The 21730-nt window shown below is 40.1% G+C and overlaps 1 protein-coding gene across 7 annotated transcripts in view; it reads right to left on the bottom strand.

The window, feature by feature from the left end:
* The window catches only part of cadm1a (cell adhesion molecule 1a), a 467380-nt gene that overhangs the window by 119717 nt on the left and 325933 nt on the right, over nt 1-21730 (bottom strand). For all 7 annotated transcript variants that reach the window (XM_042218278.1, XM_042218280.1, XM_042218279.1 and 4 more), the window contains one exon: nt 8293-8439. In XM_042218278.1, coding sequence (XP_042074212.1) covers nt 8293-8439 — 147 coding nt within the window. The remainder of the gene's footprint in view (nt 1-8292; nt 8440-21730) is intronic.

Consider the following 21730-nt stretch of genomic DNA (forward strand, 5'->3'; position numbering starts at 1 on the left):
GGACTTATTTAGCTGCTATCTTCCTTTTGCTGCTAAATATTATATTTACCCATTCATTGGGCCACACACAGACATAGAGACTTGTTGGTGCCCCCCTGGCAACCATGGGTCACTAGGAGAAAGATGTGTGTTCCTTGACTGGTTGTCAAGTGGTTTGCTGCCTGTTGATGGCTGAAATTGATTGCATCAAGGTATGCAGAGCTGCACCAAATATCTCCAAGTGGTTGTTTGGTTGGTAGAAAGTTTAGGAAGTAGCTAACAGTTTGCACGCCAACTTGACTCCAAACATTTGCAAACTACTTGCCAAGTGGTTGTGAAACTGTGAAAAATGTGACACTAAGTGGAAATGCACACCAGCCACCTATAAAAGTTCAAGTTTGTGAGTGTTTGCAGATAAATCAAGTCGTCTCTGCTAAATACAGGTGACTGCGACAATCTGACGAAGAAAATAACAAGGTTTTGGTGTAGTACTGTAGTAGTACTGTACCTGTTTGTGACTAATGCCACCTAATGAAAGATGACAACCTCCAGCAACATCTTAGCAACGTATTTTCCCCTAGCAACAAGAGGCTGTCAGGGGTCAGGGACTGGTCTCTATGTCTGAGTGACTAAAGCCTCTCACTGTGCTACATCATTCTTACATCAGTGCATCATCTTTACTGTTTTATGATAATTATAGGTACTGCATTGGTCTCCTGTTAGCATGGCAACATCACTGTGTTGCATCCCACAGCGACTGCGGTGATAAATATATAAATCTTAGCATTAATGCATTATATTGTTGTTTGTGAAGCAGCAGTTATTTATACACAAACCTTTTGGAAATTAACAACCGCAAAGTCAGCTGTTTTTCTTTTTTGTCTTTAATTACAGTATTAGATTATCATGTGGTGGAACAACGATACGAACTGTGAGAAAGACACAGAGCGTTACTTTCTCTGCTCAAACACTCACTCAGCTTTTGCTTCAAATGTTAGAGAATGCATCTTTGTTCAGTGCCAGTGTGTAGGAGGAAGGTTAGATACACACACACACACACACACACACACACACACACACACACACACACACACACACACACACACACACACACAACCGGTCTTGTTTGGGTCAGGCTGAGAGCGCAAGTGAGTGGAATAGTTGCCAAAATAACTCCATGTCACTGGTGAAGCCACTGACTGTGTTTTTCGGGTAATTTAGAGCGAAGCAATGTTCATGGTTGTCCTCTGACACATTTACCTTGTTGCTCTGATTATTCAGGTATGACGACAAGCACTGTTGTGATTGCAGTGTACGCTCTTTGTTTCTGAAAGTGATTCGAGTGCGACACAGCCATGCATCTCTGTCAGCACTGATGGCTGTCCATGGAAAGCAGAGGACTACAGCTCTACAGCTCATGTCCTGTCATCCGTGCGGCCTTAACCCTCAGAAATAAAACGAAATCAGTTTCTGTCCTCACAAGTAGAATTTATATAAATATACCCTCCATAGGGCTAATTTTTGGGCTTCAAAGCAAATGTGTGCCTTATAGAGTGACTAAAAACGTATAGTATATTGCATTACTTAGACAGGCTGCGTTCAACCAACTACATAATTTGGTTAACAGGACAACAGAAATTTGGTTGATATTTCTGTATCTGTCTAAGCATCGTGGTGGTGCAGAAGTTAGCACAGTGGCACCAAACTATAAATATACTATGAGACTACGCTTATAGGGGTGTGCGATATGACCAAAATCTCATAAGTCATTTATCGTCATGACATGGATAAATATCACAAGGAAAATTTACATTTTCTGTAAATTCTGTGAATCTCGGGCAACTCGACTTGCATGAAGTGTTTCCACCTGGGCGTTGAGTACATGGAGTCGAGTGTTTTGACCGATGCCTGAAAATATACATTTTTAGACATAAGTTGTAACGGTGTTCTGACAAACCATCCTACTTTGGCAAAACGTCTTACCGTAAGTAGTTTATGTACATTTCTGCTGTCACAGAGTAATTCCAGCACAAATTTAAGTAGGTATGACGGTTTGCCACTTAACTTTGCCCATCAGAGTACTTCATTTTACCCGTTAAAGTACGCATGTAGGTAACATTCACAAAGGTAGCATGGTTTGGCACTTAATTTTACCCGTCAGAGTATGTTTCTAGCTCTTATTAACAAAGCTAGGATGATTTGCCACTGAATTGTAGCTGTTAAAGTATGCTTGTAGGTGACATTCACAAAGGTAGGATGGTTTGGCACTTAATTTCGTGTTGTGTGCATGCGCAGAAACAACGGGTAGGATGGTTTCTCAGGTAGGATGGATTCCCAGAACACCAGTCGCCATTTTCCTCGTGAGTTTTTATTACACAGCGTGCTGCAGGGAAAGTGTGTTCTAACGTTCGAGTCTAAGGTTTAATTTGAGCACCTGACGGCTCTTTTTTGCATCCGTAAACTCTCTCCACACTCTTTCACGTGAATCTTTCGTAGGTGGTAGAAGAGGTTTGCCGTGTTCGAGTCTGAGGTGGGGACCAGTTTCATGCATAATTTGCATAGTACAATTTTCTGGTCCGTGTCCGACTTTTCATAACCAAACCATGTGCATGCCATGTGCATGCTACAGAAATTTGGTTGACATTTGCTACAGCCCCTTGTTTAGAAATAAGGTCCTCGATTGGTTTTAACCAATGAGTCATTGGATTTGACTGGTCTATCTGTTCGTCATCATTTCGGTTTATTTTGAAAAATCTCAACAGGATCTTCAGCTTTATTGTGAAAGGTTTAGGTGGAAAATAAGCAGACAGCACCGGAGGCACACGCTGGGTTTGCCGTCTTTGTTGCTAACGACAACGCGTAAAAACAGTCGCTTATCTGTCCGTAGTGTGGTTACATTTAATATAAGAGAAAGAGATAACTTCAACAAATTAATATAGCCCCTACAGCAACCATCAAAACGATGAAAAAATATTGCCGTAAACAGGTTTTTTTTGCGACACCGCAAAACAATTAATAGCGTAATATGAAATGATAGATGATTTCATATGGTCATCCGATTTATATCATTATATTGAACACTCCTATACGCTACATGTATGAATAAACATTTTTTTGAAATTGCTAATTTCCAAAATTGCCACCAGAAGTTCAAGTCTAGTGTAAAAGTACAAAAACATTCGGTTAAGGTTGGGAAGAGACTTTAAAAAATACACTGGAGTTAGGGCTGCACGATTTTACATAAAATGAGAATCACGATTTTTTGGCTTAGAATTGAGATCACGATTCTCTCACGATTTTCTTTTCCAATATAAATATTTATTGCACTTATTAACTGCACATCAACTTCGTAACAGTTGAAACTGAACATAAAAACAATAAACAAACATAAAAACAACAAATGTCTCACATTTTGTTGTTGCCGCAAAACGTTGTACTGCTTGAAATTCCGTCTCCACCGTTGCTCGACGCTGCGTGTATAGAGCAGGCAGTACAACAATAGAAAAATAGTTGCGGGACGGCACTGTGTAGCGTTTGTCTAGGGTGTTGATCATTTTCCTAAATCCCTCGTTTTGCACAGTGTTGATGGGAGCCATATCTTTGGTCAGGTGATAAGTGATGGCCTCCATGATTTCTTTGTGCCTGCGGAAGTTCGACGGGTATAGGGAAGCGCTGTATAAGGTTCCCATTATTGATGTTTGGGTGGTTGACCGGGACGGATTTTCTCCTGTCACTTTCTCGTCATCCCTGACGTGCTCTCCGTTGTTTTTTCCCTGCTAATTTTAGCATCACGTGGTATAAGGCTCCGCCCTTGTCATTTGTTGAGCAGGAAGAGTGAGCGCTTGTTTTCATGCAGATTACGTCCCGGATCAAAATGCGGTACAATCGTCGTCGTCGTCTTTTTTTTTACATTTTTTTAAATCGTTGTCTTTTGGAAATGAGATCGCACATAAGTATGAATCGAGATCGCGATTTTCTAACGATTAATCGTGCAGCCCTAATTGGAGTTAAATTGAAATAGGTTGGAGTCCAGATCAGAATCTTTTCCTAAACTTAACTGCTTGCCCAGGGCTGGAGGGAAGCTAATTTTCAGTTCAGGAGTTTTAGGCTTAAAGCAGTGAAGGCAATTAGAGGTTACAGTTCAGTTCTTACTATCCTGTAGTTTTTCCTTATTGATGTGTTTCTTCTCAGTTTTCTCAGCAAAGTCCTGGTTTGGTACGCTCCAGTGTAACCGCTCACTATCTGTGCCCCTCTCTCTTTGTCCCTCAGCATGTGTTTGATGGTAAAAGGGGGAAAAAAAGCAGTAATTAATAAGCAGTCAGTCAGGGCAGCTTTATTGATTAAACAACTTTAATCCATTATTTATGTAATAATTAGATTTTAAAGATTTTTATATGGAGCTCACTGGGTTTAAATGGGCTATACATACAGTATAAAGCTGATATGACTAGACTTATTTTTACTAGCACAATTTATCTGTTTTGGTTTGATTTTTTTTATGTAAACACCAAACTATCTATCATCCCTGTGTGTGTGTTTAGTAAACGACATCATTTCATATATACCGCTTGCGCTGGTATTCTACCTGTCCTCCACGGCTAATTGCTTTGCCATCATCGCTCTCAGCAGGGGACTGCATTTGTTCAGAGGCTACAAAACTATTTAATGAGCGAGACATTTTACTTCACGCACAGATTGTTCTTTAGGATTTCTCTGGAGATCACTTTTTTCCTTTGAAATTACATTTAAGGCAAATTCTATGCAATATTTAGCTGCATAATTAATAGGCCATTTGACTCAACCGGGCATTTTTCTTGGTGACAGTTTGACAACACCATATTTAATAATAATTACCAGACGTCATTGTCCCTCACCAGTAGCTGCGCGCTCATTTGTTCTCCTGAACAAGTGTCTGTGATGGAACGACTAAGCTGCATGGGCCGGACCAACTGTAATGATTTAAGAGGGGCAAATTCCCTCAGGTGGCAGCAGCCATTTGATCTATTACCATCCAGAGTCTGTGGTGTCACATCTGTACAAAGTGGAGCATGTAGCCTGCTTTTAGAGCAGACTAACCAACATGATGAATGCTAAATCTAATTTTGCGACTTTATTAAGTGACCTCAGTGTAACCATACAAAACATCCTATTGCTGCCAACATAAAAATTCTACCAGATATGGTCCACGTCGTCCTTTTTTCTTTTTAAATGTAAACTGCTAATAAAATTACATGCAGATTAACAAGCATTTCCAAGATACAGCTTGAAAACTATGAAAACTGCTAAGAGCAATGTGTATTTTAAGAGCAGGTCACCATTTCGCATGGCGGCTTAAAAAAAACACAAAGAAACTGGCACAACAGAGGAGAGAACAGAATATGTCCAGCTAAACACGGCTAATTAGAGCTGTGACACGATAATTGGGGAGGATAAGAATAAACACACAGGTCATTAAATGTTTAGGGGTATGAGCTGCTTTTATTGAAGCAGACATGCTGAGAGCTAAACACGGTGGATTATACTAACTTTGTTCTCTATTAATCTGGCTGCAGACATGTGGGTCAAACTTAAAGTAGCTGCCCGGAAATGCAAATAATGTAAGAAGAATATTAATTAATGTCACGCGACGTCATCGCTGGATGCTTTTATGCTATTTAGTACATCACATGCAATATAAATGAAATAAAAGAGCATGTTATTGACATTGCTCTCCGTGTCAGAAGAGCCAATGAAAAATAATTAATATGAAATAAGCTCAAATTTCACCAGCACAAAGTGCCTAATTTTTAAGGAATACTGGGCTTAATAAATATTCCGCTGTGGCAGATTCCTACATAAAAATCTAAAATACAAACTGCTTTAAAAGTGGACTTTTTCTGCTTTTCCATGAAGTGCTGTTTGCAATGCAAATCTTTGTACAGGGAAGGACGTTAATTCTCGACCCAATTCATTCTCTGAAAGAGACCCAAATGCATCACAAACTGTGGGCTCTAACTTGTGAACAATGCAGTGAAGGGTCAGAGGGTCAGATTAGGGTTAATCTTTTCACACCGGAGTGCGTCTGCTCCTCTCCGTCAGCCTATCACAGCAGCTGCGTTAGTATGCAAAGCCAACAAACCATGTGTGTAATTTCTGCAGAATGTTGCAGAGAGCAGTCAGGTGCTTAGCTGCAGTTCAACAAGATGAAAGACGCATCTGCAAATCTCACTTTTGCAGAGAATTCTGATGCCACTGCTGAGATTGGTTGACACACAGCATTTCTTTTCTATATTGAAACGCTGGAACAGAATCGTTCCTGATTATCCTGCCCATGCAGGATGTCATCTGTTTGATAATCCCCCCCCCACATCCGACCTGCCAAACTTACCCCGGTTATAATCATAAGTTACAATAATGAACAAACAATCTATTTTTATTATAGCACTCAATTGATTGTATATTACAACTGGATACGCAATTCAATTCAATTTTATTTGGCACCTTGAATTCAAACACCCATAGAGCAGACTGCAAATGTGCGCAGCCAGTTGTCAGCAGTAGATTGTGGTCTTGATCCTGTGCTGTTACGTTACATAGCAATCCAGTTAAATTCATCTAAGCAAATTTGCATCTCCTCTAGTTAACAGCAAAGCATCCTGGTATATTTCAGGATGATGTCAGGCTGTAGAAGCAGTAAAGAACGCAAACAAGCTTTCATCAGCTAAAGCTGCTGGTTGTTAGACGTCTCTTCGATAAGCGATTGGGGTTTGTGATTTTAGACAACCATTTCTAATGGTTGAGAAACACCCAGTCCTTAAGAAACTCCATCTAAAAATATTGCTTACTCGGGTGAAGGGTGAAGTTGGGTAATGCAGCAGCGACCAGACACCAATGACCCGAAACATGTTAGTAAATCTAATATAGAAAGAAAAAATTGTGTGTGTGTGTTTGGGGGGGTGGTCCATGAGTCAACACAGTCAGAGACCAGAAGTCCAGAGAGCCAGTCACACGAAACATACATCCTACAGCAGAAGAGGAATTGTTCCTGAACTTTGTAAAGGCCTGATCTGCTGCCATGGGAAACACTTTTTTGAGGTGTTTCCTTCTCAAAGGAGGTTTGACCAGTTATTAAATCTGAAGGTTCACTGACTTCTTCCCACAGCAGCGGGAATGTTTAAAGGAGGGGAGCTGAACTCAATTTCACTGAGGTCCACACTGGGGAAGGGGGATCACTTTGAGGGTCAAACATATGTGACTTACTGTTATTTTGTTTAATTTTCTGAAAAATTAAAAAAATATCTTAATATTGTTGTATTGTATGTTCCACATAAAGGCTTCCAAAATAAATAAAAATCAAGAAGCTGTCTAACCGTGGTATATCCCATGCATTATACACCCTAGTCTTCTGGCATGAAATCTGATGCACATAGAAAATGTAAAATACTGCTGTTTTTATAAATGTTCTCTTCAAATGGACAACCTGACTTAGTCATTTACTTTGCTATGACTACACTTGTCCTAATACCTCCATCACTCCAGATCCTCCAGAATTTGTTTGTAGCTCCAAGCCTTTTATCGTTACACCACAGACTGTCCCGTGCCTGTAGCCTCATATTTCTGCTGTTGTATCATTCCAATACGACAACGCACAATATACAAGATTGTCTCCTAGCATCTCTATTTCCTCAGTAAAAACACACAACTAAGTCTAACACTACTGCTGAAATCATCTGCCATCAACCATAAGCTCGCTTTAATTACTTTTGAGAAGGAGCACTTCCTGGATTTCGACCCACTTCTCTTTGAGGTACTGTTTGGAAGTGACACATATAGGCTCAAAAACTCCCAAAAGGCACTCCCTTTTCAAAGTAAAACTAAAATTCCTTTATTTTGATGGAAAGGTTGTGCAAAGAAATTATTCCATGTCGTGCCAGATTTAGTTGTATTCACAAAGGCTAATCGGCTAGCTCAAACAAAATGGAAAGAAAGGTAAGTTATTAAATATCTAAAATCTCCAATGCACTACCCTATAAAAACTAAAAGCCTGATTCTACCCAATGCTTGAATACTTAGCAACCAAAAGCAACAATAAAGTCCAATCAGCCTGCTAAATTCATGTTGGTATCTCATTATCAACTCTCTTTGGCACGTCGCATTGTAATGTAAAAACGCTGACATTTAAAAGTGAAATAGGCATCAGCTGCTTCACTAATTGATTTTCTTTTACAAAAAAAGTCAATTTACTTTCTTACATCAACACACTCAAACACACAAAAATATAGCCTAATTAATAAAGAATGACAGTGAAGTCATTCAAGGTTGTACAACACTCACGCCTCATGTCTCTGAAGTAGATTGTCTGTCTGTTGGGGTTGAGCAGCTGGATAACGGAGTCGTCATTGTTCTTCACCCGGCAGCTGATGATCGCCATCTCTCCCTCCACCACGGTCACGTTGTCTGTCACCAGGTTCTGACTCACCACTGGACAAAACAAAGACACAGAAATTACGTTAGCATATGTACATATATATATATATATATATATAGATCTTCAAATATCGAACAGATGATATGTAATTCTACTTTTTTTGACCAACTGTTTTAGTGCAATGCAATATTTAATGAGTCAACATTCAGCAGGTGGTGGACCAAGCCAGCTTAATATGTGTCCAATAAACAGGAACTGAGAAAGCTGGGAAACCGCTCAGCAAGCCCACGGGCTGTGAAAAATTGGTCACAGGCGTCATTGGTCATCAGTAGCCAGTTAGACTTCTGCGCTTCCTTGTTTCACAAGCAATATCTCTGCCTGAAGAATGAAAAATGGATTCTTTGTAGCTACTTGGTTTGAAAAACTACAGTAATAATGTCCCAGACTTTGCTGTGGGGTAGCATCTATTGTTGTGGCTGATGGTGGACCTTGAGTGGCTTTGGTTTATTTCTAAATGATTACTACAAAACCAACACTTGGCAGCTTGTCAGTGGTGGGTGCTAGTTATGTTCATCCCCGCAATATTTTTGTATTTGGTGAGATACAAACACACACACACACGACTGGATGCTCCAGGCTAAATGGAAGCATGGACAAACGATAACAGGAAGTCAAAGCACAGAAAAAGTTAACAAATTAGGAAAACGGATAGCTAACTTTTTCAATACGATAGTCATATTTCTGTAAGAGAATAAAGCACTGTCAGGTAGAGGTGTGGAAGGGTCTGCAGGAGCACGCATTAATGTACTTCTATCAAACCTGTTTCCTAGAAATTACATTGTACTGCAACAGTAGCTGCATTTTTAAGGAAGCATAATTGTAATCAAATTAGTTTTTCATTAGCATAATGAGGAAATGTTTTTAATTAAGACATCTGGCAAATGGGAAAAAAATGTTGATAGTGAATATTCTCTGACAACATTTTTCCTTTTCCCCAAAATGTCATTTCTTGCATTACAATATCCAGTTACAGCAAATATGCAATTGTTAAACTTAAAGACCTTAAAAGACAGCAGTGCATCTGAAAACATAGATTCACAGATTTAATTGCAGCTGCTGACTCCTACCTACGTTAAGGGATTTTGTTTCTAACTCCACATACAGGCTTTGCTGTCACCACCTCCAAGCAAGTATGATGAGGTTTATAAATATCAGTCGTTAATTTAAAAAAATGCCTCTGATTAAAACTGGGAAATGGCAAAAAGCAAGGTAATGGTCAAACATTTTAGCTATGCTTTATAGACAAAAATACTGGACCACAGCTCTTAATCTTTGGATTCAGCTGTTTTCAGTCCGATTCCTACTAGTGTACAAAATCAAACACTGAATTTGAGTGTCGTAACAGGATCCTGACACAGCTGCGAGTCGCCTCTTACATATTCCACGATCAACTGTAAGTGGTATTATTGCAAAGTGGAAGCATTTAGATAGCTCAGCAATTAAGAGGCCAACCATGTAAAGTTACAGAGTGGGGTTGCTGAGTGCTGAAGTATATAGTTGACAAAGTTGACAAAACTCTGCTGGTACTAAGAGCAGCACAAAAACTGTGCACCACGGCTTCATGAGAGGGGTTTCCATTGCTGAGAAGCTCTTGTAGATGTACTGTGTAGATGGCTTTGTTCATGTGCTATATATCCTGCATATCTCCATTATGCATTGTGGCTTTGAGTCAGCTATAACTGGCAGTATAGCTAAAGGCAACTTAAAGAAGCACATAAGGGCTATAACCGCAAACTTCAGACAGAGTACATATTCAATTTCAACTCCCATCCACAGCAGGCAGAGACAGAGTTCCAGTTCATTACAGTCTATCAATAGTAAAGCAGAAATTTACAGCCTGAAACCACTAACAACAATGCAAGGCTGGCTGAAAATCTCAGCAGCTTCTTTGCCTGGTTTGCAAAGGACAATACAGAAGCCAACTGGGCTTGACCAAGTACAAGGGCCTGATGGATTACGGGCCTGTGCAGACCGGTTTACAGGTATATTTAGCTTTCGTCTTATTAACTGTATTATTCTGTTGTTACACATGGCTATCAACCTGTTTACCCATTCAAACACCATGACTAAAGTCAAATTGTCTTGTTGAACAGTGAACAGCATGATGTGTTTTAAAGGTAAGTGCAACCACACCTTACTTAGCACAAAGAGCAAACCTTCTGCTCAAAACTTGGTTGACTTTTCCAGCTGGTTACCTTTGAAAGTTTGTCTGTCATTGAGACTGAGCGAAAAAGCCTTCAGGACACTAGAAGGCATTACATCTACACCCCTTCCTTTATAACAGCACCACGAACACTGGATCTATATACAGTAGGAAGCATATCATGAGCAGCAGCGAGTGCTGATGACTCCATCTCTGTGTTTATACAAGGGCATTAAGGCAGAGTGTTGACTGTAGGTCACCTGCATTTTGGAAGTGCTCGAAGCCAAATGTAGTACTTGTGCAAAAGTAGAAAATGGAGTAGAAAAATGAAGTGAAGCCTGTGAGGTAGTTCAGTTAGTTCAACTCGAACTGCACTGTTTAATACACACCCACTCCTTTCACATCATATACCCAACACACCCTCTTATATGGTGGTTTATACTGGAACTGCAAAACTGACATACACTGAATTTTTGTCTCCCGTTTTTGACCCCTCTATGCCAACAGAATCCACCTGTAACCGGGTGGTTATTTACTCATTACTCTCAAATTTCTATATGTCATATATGTGTGGGGAGTGACAAGCTTGAAGCCTTCACCTCAAACGTTACCTGTACTCTGCTGGAACAGAGGAGTGAGGCCTTTTTTTTAATAAATATATATATCAGACACACAGGAGATGTAAGACTGAAACAACACAGCCCAAACTTTTTCTGTGCTGACACAGTTAAGGACAGAACAATAAATACTTCATGCATCTTTCTGCAGAGTAGCTGTGGGTAGCCTCTTTGTAAAGTTGCTACTGTACACTGGTGAACTCAGATGAACTCGGTGCAGACACACCATGATTGAAGGCCTATTCACACCCTGCAGAGGGTGTGCATGTGTGGAACATTTGCTGCTATACGGCACTGCATACATCTCCTCAGACATTACTCTGTTATGTATACCGTTCCACAGAATATTCGTGTTGGCATGGTGCAGATCACCTGAGTGTCAGCAAGGATACAAGATCCATGGTTTTCTTCCACTGGGACACACTAGACCAGATAAAACAATAAACTGTCAAGCCTGACGCCCAACATATGTCAGACCGGACTATTTTCAGCCTGATATTGTGCAATCTGAGACCATCATCACCAGTCTCTGCTGGCCAATGCTGCTTTTGATTAGTTTTAATTTAATATAATGAAGGATCACACTGCAGCAGCATCGCACCTAATAAATATGACAGCTATTATAAACAGTTTAATAAGAGGCTACAACTTCCTAATGGGGTTGGGAGTTTCTAGTAAATTATTTTTATAACTATTGAATTTATGCTTAATTCAAAATGAGAGCTGCTGATAATGTGCGAAGTTGCTGCTGTATATGAATACATCACATTGGTATGCGGGGCTAAACAAATGTAAAATGCACCAATAAATGAACGCTGCTATTGTTGCTCCTCCATTCCTCGCCATACAAAGGAGGCTGCTGTTTTGCCATTACTCTGATTGCAGTTCGAGAAACTATGGATAAAGTGTTTGAACCCCTCCCCCCCCACACACACACACACCATCACCACCACCAGCCCATACTTCCCTCCTACATGATGATGAAAATAGAATCACAAATATATCTTCTCAGTTAGGCTAAAAGGGCCGACTCAGGGGTGGAGTGGGGGGGTGAACAGTGAAGGAAACTGAAAGAACACAGGAAACATCAACTGCTAATTTGCATGCCTCAGTTGTCAAGCACCTCTAAATATCCCTGCCATTTAGAAGACAAGGAGGATGAGGTGGGAAGAGAGAAATTGCATCCTCTGATGCTGACAGATAAGGATAGACAGCTTAACAAACGAGATTCAAATCAGCATCCCTCGGTGGCCTGAACGCAGCCCTAAATAAATGAACCGCACTGTCTTTAATATTCAAGACCGAACCTCATTTTTCAAAGATGTTGCAGAGGTGGGTGGTAGGGTGGGCATCTGGTTATGATAATACTACTACTACTTGCGTACTACAAAATGCATTTCAAGACATCCGCTGAAGGTTACAAGGCAGCAGCAGGGTGCTGCAAGGTGCCTGCTAACTTGCGTTGTAAGTCACTGGAAGTAGCAGGAAGGACTTCAAACGGTGGCTGTCTTGTCAGCTGCTTAATTGTTCCTGTTGTGCAAAATAAACAAGTCTGACATGCTGGAAAACGGTGCAGGGAGGTGGAGGAGCTTTACACTAATTAATGGCCAACAACAACCATGTGCCACAGCCACCTACGACACCGCCAGAGGAGCTTTAGAAAAGTAGTCCTGACATTGGAGTGGACAACGGCTGTAAAAATCTAGAAGGTGACGTTTTGTTTTTCTTTTTTGCTCAAATGTTTAGAGAGGGAAGTGTGTCAGAAGGTCACCGTGAAGAACCAAGTTATTCTCAGGTGCTTAAAGTTTTCTGGTTCCCTGCTCTTCTGAGTCCAAACTTGAAGTGATTTGTCCTGTGGAAAGTATTTACTTCTTTGTGAAACGGAAAAAAAATGTCTGTCTGTTTTGATCATTTTATCATAACCGTGTCACCCGTTTGAGCCTAAAACAGCTGTTTGGATGTCACCGTGACATATGCATCAGAGTATCTTCAGGTGATCGTGGAATAAATATGCAGATTGGCCGTGTGCTTCCTCAGTACCTGTGAAGGATTTATATAATGTGCCCGTAAGCCCTTTTTGATGTGTGATAACTCATCAAGAAGTGTGACAAGTGTTGCAGCATCACGATTACCAAGTGAGGGGTAGGAGTAAAGGACTAATGATACCCTGCCTTCAAACAAAAGTCTCACACTGAAGCTTTTAGCGAGGTGCATTTAGCTACCACTGACAGTCCTGCAGCACAGTATGACAACAGTTGGAGATAAACTCTCATAACTGAAACAGACATTATGATAATGGCACATCAGAGATGGTGGGAGTGATATGTAATTGCTAGCCTGAGCTGCACTTAATGCATTTCCTCCAAATGTTTAAATCCATCACTTAATTTGCCTTTTCCATTAAAAAAGGAGCTCGTGCGTTTAGACACAAATAAAAAAGCACTATTGCCATCCATTTGACCGCCGGACAGATGAAGAGACCAACAGTGTAACGACAGAACCCAAGCAAACAGCAGACAGAAGTCAAACACAGGTAAGCAGTGTTGGGGATTTAATAGCAGTAAGCAGTTGAGAGGCACCATGGGAAAGTTGGAAGGCTCATTTCTTGGTCAGTCTCACAGCTGTGTTAGTATTCAGCAAAGCTTGCGAGTGCACATCTTTCCTATTTCCAATGCAATATATGACATATACTCGGAATAGTAGAATAATCTGCATGAATCTAGACCAGGGAACTGCCACTGTATAGGCATAAATCACTGCTTTATTGACCTGATATTCTCAGGCTTCACAGTCTGCAGCAGCTGCTGGAAAGTATAATATGATTATAGGAAAGCATATAATAATGACTGGAGAGCTCACTGACAATGATGAAATACTGTATGGTAGATTTTTGTTGACTGCTATCCTTTACATCCAAAAGATAATGGCTTTTAATAATTAAAAAAAGAAAAAATCAACTTAAAGGCTTTTTTGGAATGACAAATATAAATGAGCTTTATTCTGCTTCATTTGAACAATGTACCTTTCTCTTGGGGACTGGTGGAAATTACTTAAATATCCCTTTGGTGCTTTCCTAAATGATTAAATATTTCAAGAGTCTGCTTAAGAGAAATATTTTAAATGAAAACTTTAAATATCTGAGAAAAGCAACTTTAATTTCAGCTTCAGCATTACTTAGGAGGGCAATTTCACTGCTGGCTCATCACATGCTGGCGATAAATGCACTCTGTACCCACTTTGTGTGATTTTAAATGTAAAGAGCATTCCTAAAGACTTCAAGAGACACCACTCAGTGTCTGAGATAGAGCCTGCCAGTGTCTGAAGTCAGAGGCAAATGTTGTTTCGCTGGTGTCATCACTGTTGCTGCAGTAAAATGGCGAGAAGCTGTGGTTATGTGTTTAATGTTGTGAAAAGAGGCATTTTGAATCTAAAACATTATCTTTTTTTCTGCCACTGTAAAGCGTAAAAGTCAAAAAGCAAGACTGTGATTAATGCTCACAATGTCTGCAACAAATGCTGGTGTCACAACAGGAAAAACCCAGATCAGAAACTACAGCACGACCAAAAATGACTGTGACAATATGCAATGAATTTGACTCGTTGGCAGTGACCAATCATTGTGGTGAAAGGCTGTAAGACAGTCAATCTGCTATCAGCCAGTTTGTGCTTGAAGGGGTTCAAGTTGGTAATTACAGAAATTATACAGTGAAAGTATTATTATTATTTCATAACCAGAAAACAAACAGTTGCAACACGTTTTTTTGAGTCTCATACCGAAACAGATGCATCATGAGCAAGTTGTGCTCATTAGCACAGACTCTGATTGATTGCAGTGTAATTGCAGTCAGTCTGAACCGTAACTGTGCAGAGAAAGGTAGCCTGTGCAAACACCTTGCAATCAAAAGTGGTTGCCGTTACAGCCCCTGGCCTTGGAGGAAGTGGGCCGGCCTTCCTGTAAGGAAATTCAAGGGTGCCGGTCCTCATAGAGCATTGGCTGCTGGGGGATCCTCGGCATTCAACGGACCAATGACACGGCTGTCCGCGACTACAAAAGGCTGGGGATTCTTCACTTGAGGGGGACTCTTTGTTGTGAACAGACTGTGTAGGCTGTACCTCCTGCCTCTGCGCCTCTGTCTATGTGTCGCTGCCCTTATGATTAGTGTTCTTTGTATTTGAACGTGTGAGAGTACGTTGGCTTTATTTACTTGCCTAGTGAGTCGCTTCCCTAACGGTTTTCAGTTTCTGCAATAAACTTTGTTTTTTAATCTGATCGTCCTGGCTTTTTCATTTATGTTACCTCCCCTGTCGCATAGCAGAGCCGGGTTGTAACTAGAGGATTCACTGGGAAACCATTGATTTTTCCTGGTCGCAAGAAGGTTTGCGTCCTATTTTTTGACAAATGTGACTGAGAAAAAATACAGATTTTTGCATGTTTTGTAGATTTCTGCAACCAATAAGCTATCCCAGAGCACAACCTGCACTGGTGAAAGGGTCTTCAGTGTGTCAAAATATGATCAATCCTGGTCTTGACCAAGAATTACTAAATGTGACCAGTTGGGAGGGCAAATGTGTGGTACTGGGACACTGGATATTGTATTAGACCACTGTGTGCTGAACAGGGCATTAACACAAATATTTGTACTGACCCACTACCCGCCCCCTGGCTCTATCAGCTAACTAATGTTGCAAATATGGGAGATACATAATTATTTGGAGTACATTTGGAGCACAGTGTTGTTTCTAGTAATGATTGTGGTAGAAGTGATGTCTGTGCAGTGGAAGGAATATATAGGGTAATGCATGTGGATGTGTATTGATAAATGTCTGTGCTATTTTATTTTTCAGCCTCATTAGAGAAGTCAAACCTGTAGCCTTTGGATACTACTGCATGTGTAGTCTGAGCAATAACTATACCTTCAGCCAAAGCTTGAAATACAACAAGCATGCAAAGCTGCTACATGAAATCTGAACAATAAATCAGTGTCACATCATCTGTCCTCTGTACCATCTAAGAGTGTTTCCTCAACGTGTCAATGTATTATAAATGGATTGAGCAGATGTGGAAGAGGAGGAATGGGGGAAAAAGAACACCATGAGATAACCCCAAAATTACTGGGAGGACATGCAGAAAATCAACGTACAGCTTGGATACAGAGACTTCATCCTTTAATCAGCACTCTAGGAAAAAACTTCAAATTCAGTATGGGCCACACTTATGTTTTTTCATTGCGTGTCCTTTTTTTAAAGGAGGGCAAATAAGAAAAGATGGAGAAAAAATATTTTGACTGCAGGGCAAATCACCCGATCATGACTACCTAATGAACTAAAAAACTCCTTGATGTATTCTGATGTATTCCCAGGTTACTTGTTACCTGAATAATCTTCAAACATTACAGATTCCACCACAGTAGTTGTGTTTTAACTGCATATTAATAGCTCCACAGGGTTAACTAGTATAAGCAGGTACATCTTAGCAACAACAGCAGAGCATACAGACATTAAATCACACCAGTGACTATCCAGAAGGTCTAGAGGGGTCTATAAATAATTTTTATGCTATGACAAATGCAAACAAATATTTAAAATAGTTGGAATGTGTCTTTTAAGCTCTAGCATGAACTAAGTAACATGTACATCTAACATTTGCTGCTTTGTCAATAGCCAGCAACATATTTGGCCCATGGCACTGAGAGGGGACAAGATTTAAGCCCGTGGCCATCCATGTCAAAAAGTCAGAGCAGCCAATCCTAGATTAAAGTTGTCAGACAATGACACTCCACACTTCACTGTGCAAAGCTAGCCTCAGGCCCAAATTCACTAATACTGCCGTGGAAGAGGGAAAAAATGTCATGTTCCATTTGCCGAGGCTAACAGCTGCATATTTCCATTTGATTCGGAAAGAATTGTATGCATATTAAGTTAGGTCACAGCGATGGCCACCATGACAGTGATGACGATTATCAACGGAAAATTAAACCCACTGTAATGCAGATATCAAAATGCATTGGAAAATGATCTTGGATATGTTCTTTGATTCACTCTCTGAGAATCGGTTTGTAGATTTTGTTCTGTACATAATGACACTTGTATACGGGATTGAAAGATAAAAAGGTTGATGAAAAGATCAAATATTAATCCAAGAATCAGTCTGTCGATGTATCTTTTTTTCACATATCAGCTCTCCCTGTGGTGATATTAGTAGTAATAGTACTGCTGTTGCATTTTTTATCAGCTCCGGTATTAAACATGCATTTATTAATGCCTTGTTTTAGTCAGGAACATGATGCAACGTACAGTAATCTTATACAACACGGTACATTTTATATATAGCTATATATATTTAACATTTGTGTGCCGTGATGCTCTCAGCACAGCTTGCGATCACCGCAACCAATCGAGAGATATTGATTTCCCTTTGACATTCAAAAGGGCTGCGTGTATCTGAGTACATGCTTAGTGAACAGCACACAATCATTTTCTTCTATTTTCTTGGTGGGGTTCCTGCTGATAAAATGACAAATCTTTGTGCACTGGCCCATACAATATGCGTGTGGGAGAGTGTGCTTTTGTGGGAGGCGCAGAGAGAGTGACCGTGTTCGTGTTTTGCACTTGCTCGATGCGAGCGGTCCTGTCTGATTACATGTTTCCACAGATGCGCATGAGCACGATTGATTATGAGTGTCTGTGTTGAATGCACAGAGATGATTTCTGAACATGTGTATATAAGTACAGCGATATCAGCTCTGAGGTCATTCTTTACAACCATAATCAGTACAGATCAAAGACGCTAATGATGCTCAAGGAAGTACTGCAGAGCAGTCTCGTTTTTTTTCTCCTGTCACAAGTAAAAATGCAAAAAAGAAAATGCTCAGCAGGACAAGAAATAGAGGCACATCCATGCTCAAGCAAATATAACAGCTCATTGTTCACCTTGGTGCATGCAGATATTTTCATTTTTTCTGCTTGAAGTCCTACTTTTTGCCTCATTTTGCTGAAACACATATTATATATTATCACTGATGACAGAAATACATTAATCAATGTTGGAAAAAGAAGCACAGAAATTGGATTAAGACAAGAAGACTTCCAGACATTCTCTCTCCTCTACTTTCAGACCAGCAGCCAGACCAAACACCGCTGCAGATGGTGTGATCGTACCAGACAAAAAAGAGCCAACCCAAGTTAGCTTAGACTAAAGGTTTTTTCCTCTACTTGGCCATCTTCTGGGTATTGACCTGTTGTATTAAAAACTACTGGATAGGCAGTTAAAATGGATGAATGGATTATAGGAAATTAAAATTAAGAAATAGGAAATCAGAGACTGTCCATGCATTTTTAGACAGATTAAGAATCTGCACAGTCATAACACAAGACACCAGTGGGAGGTTTCTGTGTTTTGCGTTAGTGATGCTTGGTCCATAATTTTTGTTCGTTACTGCAGTTTAAATCCCTCCAGCTGCAAATGCTAGAACATGAAAAGTGCATGACCCAAGACCAAAAGCCTCTGGAGTGGGTTATTAAGACCAGCTAGAGTACCATTGTGAAAATGATGAGGTGGTGAGTCCAAAGAACAGCAGCCCCACCACTGCCTGTTATTAAGTTACTGGACGAAATTAGGCAAATTCAGTCATTTATTTATGTTTTTACATCTTTTACAAGTGGCCCTAAGGGACTACTTATGCAGTGTGTTTACACATTCGTCATGTCGCTCGGTTACTTAAATAATCTACAAACTCAAGTTTTAAAAAAGCACCAGGGCAGCCCAACTTACATAAAGGAGAAAACAAAGAAACAAAGTAAAAGGTTCTTGCCAAAGTATGTAATTAGTAACATTTAATGCAGAAAACATCAATTTTAGCCATTTGCACAAACTCTCTAAAGACTATAACGCATTATAAATCTACTTAATATAGGAGTGGCTATAAATGATGACCAGCAATCGCTCCAGAGTGCTTTTAGTGATGGAAATTTAACAGTATGTGCTCTACATGCCCAAAATACATCATTAACAAGTCACCTTTGTATTTGTAGTAACGTGAAGAAACCAACAAGCAACCAAGCTCTGCAACTTTAAATCAGATTATATGTCCATACTGATGTGATTTTGCTCACATAAACCAGTTTATTTGGAAGAAATAAAATAGACTGTAAGCCAAAAAGTAGCCAACAATTCCCCATAGCTCAGGAAAATTAAAGCATTCATGTGCGTATAACTGCAGTATGGTAAATGGACTGGTAGCATTTTTCTACTCCGAGCACTCAAAGTGCTTCTATGCTTTAAAGCACTTTGTAACTATCACACATACTCCAAATGCTATTGCACTGAGAGTGTTTTGGGGTTAGGTATCTTTGCCCAAGGACACTTTGACATCCAGACTAGAGGAGCTGGGGATCGAATCATCAGCATTCCAATTAGTGGTCGACCCGCTCTATCTCCTCAGCGACAGCAGTGGATACTTATGGGTAATAATTTTTCTGTTGATCTGTTTTCTTTTATAACCTACTTTGTCCACACTGGAGGTTTGTTCTTTTGACCTCCTGCTTTTCAGACATCTTTGTAAAGACAATGTTCCCAGTGTTCCCAGACCGTGTAATTACTTTGTGGCACGATAGTTACAAGAGCCAAAAAAAAAGCTACGACTTTGCTTTTCATATTTGAGCTTGTCATTCCAACCAGCACTTACCGTGTGAATGCTGTGTTAGTACAGCCGCCTGACGGCTAGAGGCAGCCGAGAAAAGGTCAAGATCCTTGTACAGCCTGACCACTTCAAACAGTGGAATCCCTCTTGGCAAGGATTTGAAGGAGGCAGTTCACTTAATCTGTCTGTAAACCACGGCTGTTCAGAGGGAATTTCAAATATATGACATACAGAATTTATGGGAGACGACCCCATTGGTCAGTTTAGAGATGAGACTTAACTATCAGAACACTGTTACGAATTGTTAACAGCACGCAGCAGACACAGAGATTGTATGTAATGGTCACTGCCCCAGAATAAGCTATAACAAGGTAATCTGTCATTTTTAAAAGAAAGACATGTTGGATAAAAATAAAATAGATTGATTTTAAGAGTATAGAAAACACACTTCTGCCTATAAATGCAGGTGGGCATGATGTTTACAACTGAAGAAATCAGCACAGAATATATATGTTTGTGTGTGTGCTTTCCATTTAAAAGAATTCTTTTTATTATATATCATATTTGTGAGGTGTTCACAAATTTGTATTGTTCTATTAGCGAGGCTTTTTTGCTATCTTATTATTTGTTTATGGGTTATACTGAGCAGTGAACGGTTTTATAGAGCCCTAGTGGGTGGCACATTACGATGCATCACCAACATGAATGTCATTAACTGAAAATAAACAGCTGCAGTTTCTCAAATTCACAATCCTGAGTGGAGTAAATTAATCCTAACAGCAACGGGACCATTACAGAGGTGAATGAATATTTTCATACTGCCACGGTCCTGAATTTGTGCAAGATTTAAGGTGGGCGTAGTGTATTGTGCAAGTTATTGCAAGTGTCATTCGTTTCCAAAATGTGTATTTCAGGTTTTATCGGAAGATCAGATCATCAGAACAGATCTTTCATTTGAAATGACTGTTTAAAAACAGCGTGCTAAGTCATTGGCAAACACAATTAAGCTGCTTCTGGCTTTTTGAATCATGTATCTTTGACGTTACTACAAGCACTTTTTCAAGAAGAAGAAATACATCACGTGCCACCTGACTTATATGTAGGCTTAGGCTTTCGAGTTTCAGGATCTCGGTTCATATTTTCCTCCTGTTCATGAATCACATCATTTTGCCAGCATCCAAATTTCTTTCATTAAAGGCTCATTTTTGCAGTTCAGCAGGTTATAATAATTTAGGCTTCACTTCCACAGGCCAAGAGACTGACTGGCAACCACTGGTCACAAGAGAAAATTGAGTATTCCCTTTCCAGTTGGTTAGTGGTTGCTAAAAGCTGCAGGCTGTTGCTAGGTGAAAATGATTGCAAAGATAAAACTGCACCGAAAATCTCCTTGCGATTGTGTTGGTTGCATAGTTTGTATGAAACGGCGAAGAGTGAAACAAAGCAATGTCAGGCAAACGATCTCTATTTCCGTCACATTTTTACCCAGTGGTGGTCAGTTAGAAAGGGTTTGCAGTCAAGTCAGCATCTTTAATGCCAGCTACGGGCAACAGTGGCAAACTAGTAGTCTAGTCAAGCAACCACTTGGAGATTTTTGGTGTTGTACCTTCTATGCAACTGATTTTACCTGGAGAAAGAAAGCAACTGGCAGCAAACACTTGCCAACCGGTCAGGGAATACACATTCTCTCTAGTGACTAGGTCTGTGTGCCAGAGACCTTAGTTCTGGGTTCCCATCCCTGCTGATAATGTAGCTTTCTAACAAGGATGTAGCTTTATGCAATGCAAAGTCGATGGAAAAGCACAAATTACCTTCCCCTGAAGTGTGGGCAAGGTGTTAACGCCTGCTCCAAATGTGCACATTCACTGTTGCAGCTTCCCTTACCACT

Source organism: Haplochromis burtoni, unplaced genomic scaffold (genome assembly GCF_018398535.1).
Source record: "Haplochromis burtoni strain Fernald_Lab_line unplaced genomic scaffold, NCSU_Asbu1 Contig_17, whole genome shotgun sequence".
In the NCBI taxonomy this organism is placed as follows: domain Eukaryota; kingdom Metazoa; phylum Chordata; class Actinopteri; order Cichliformes; family Cichlidae; genus Haplochromis; species Haplochromis burtoni.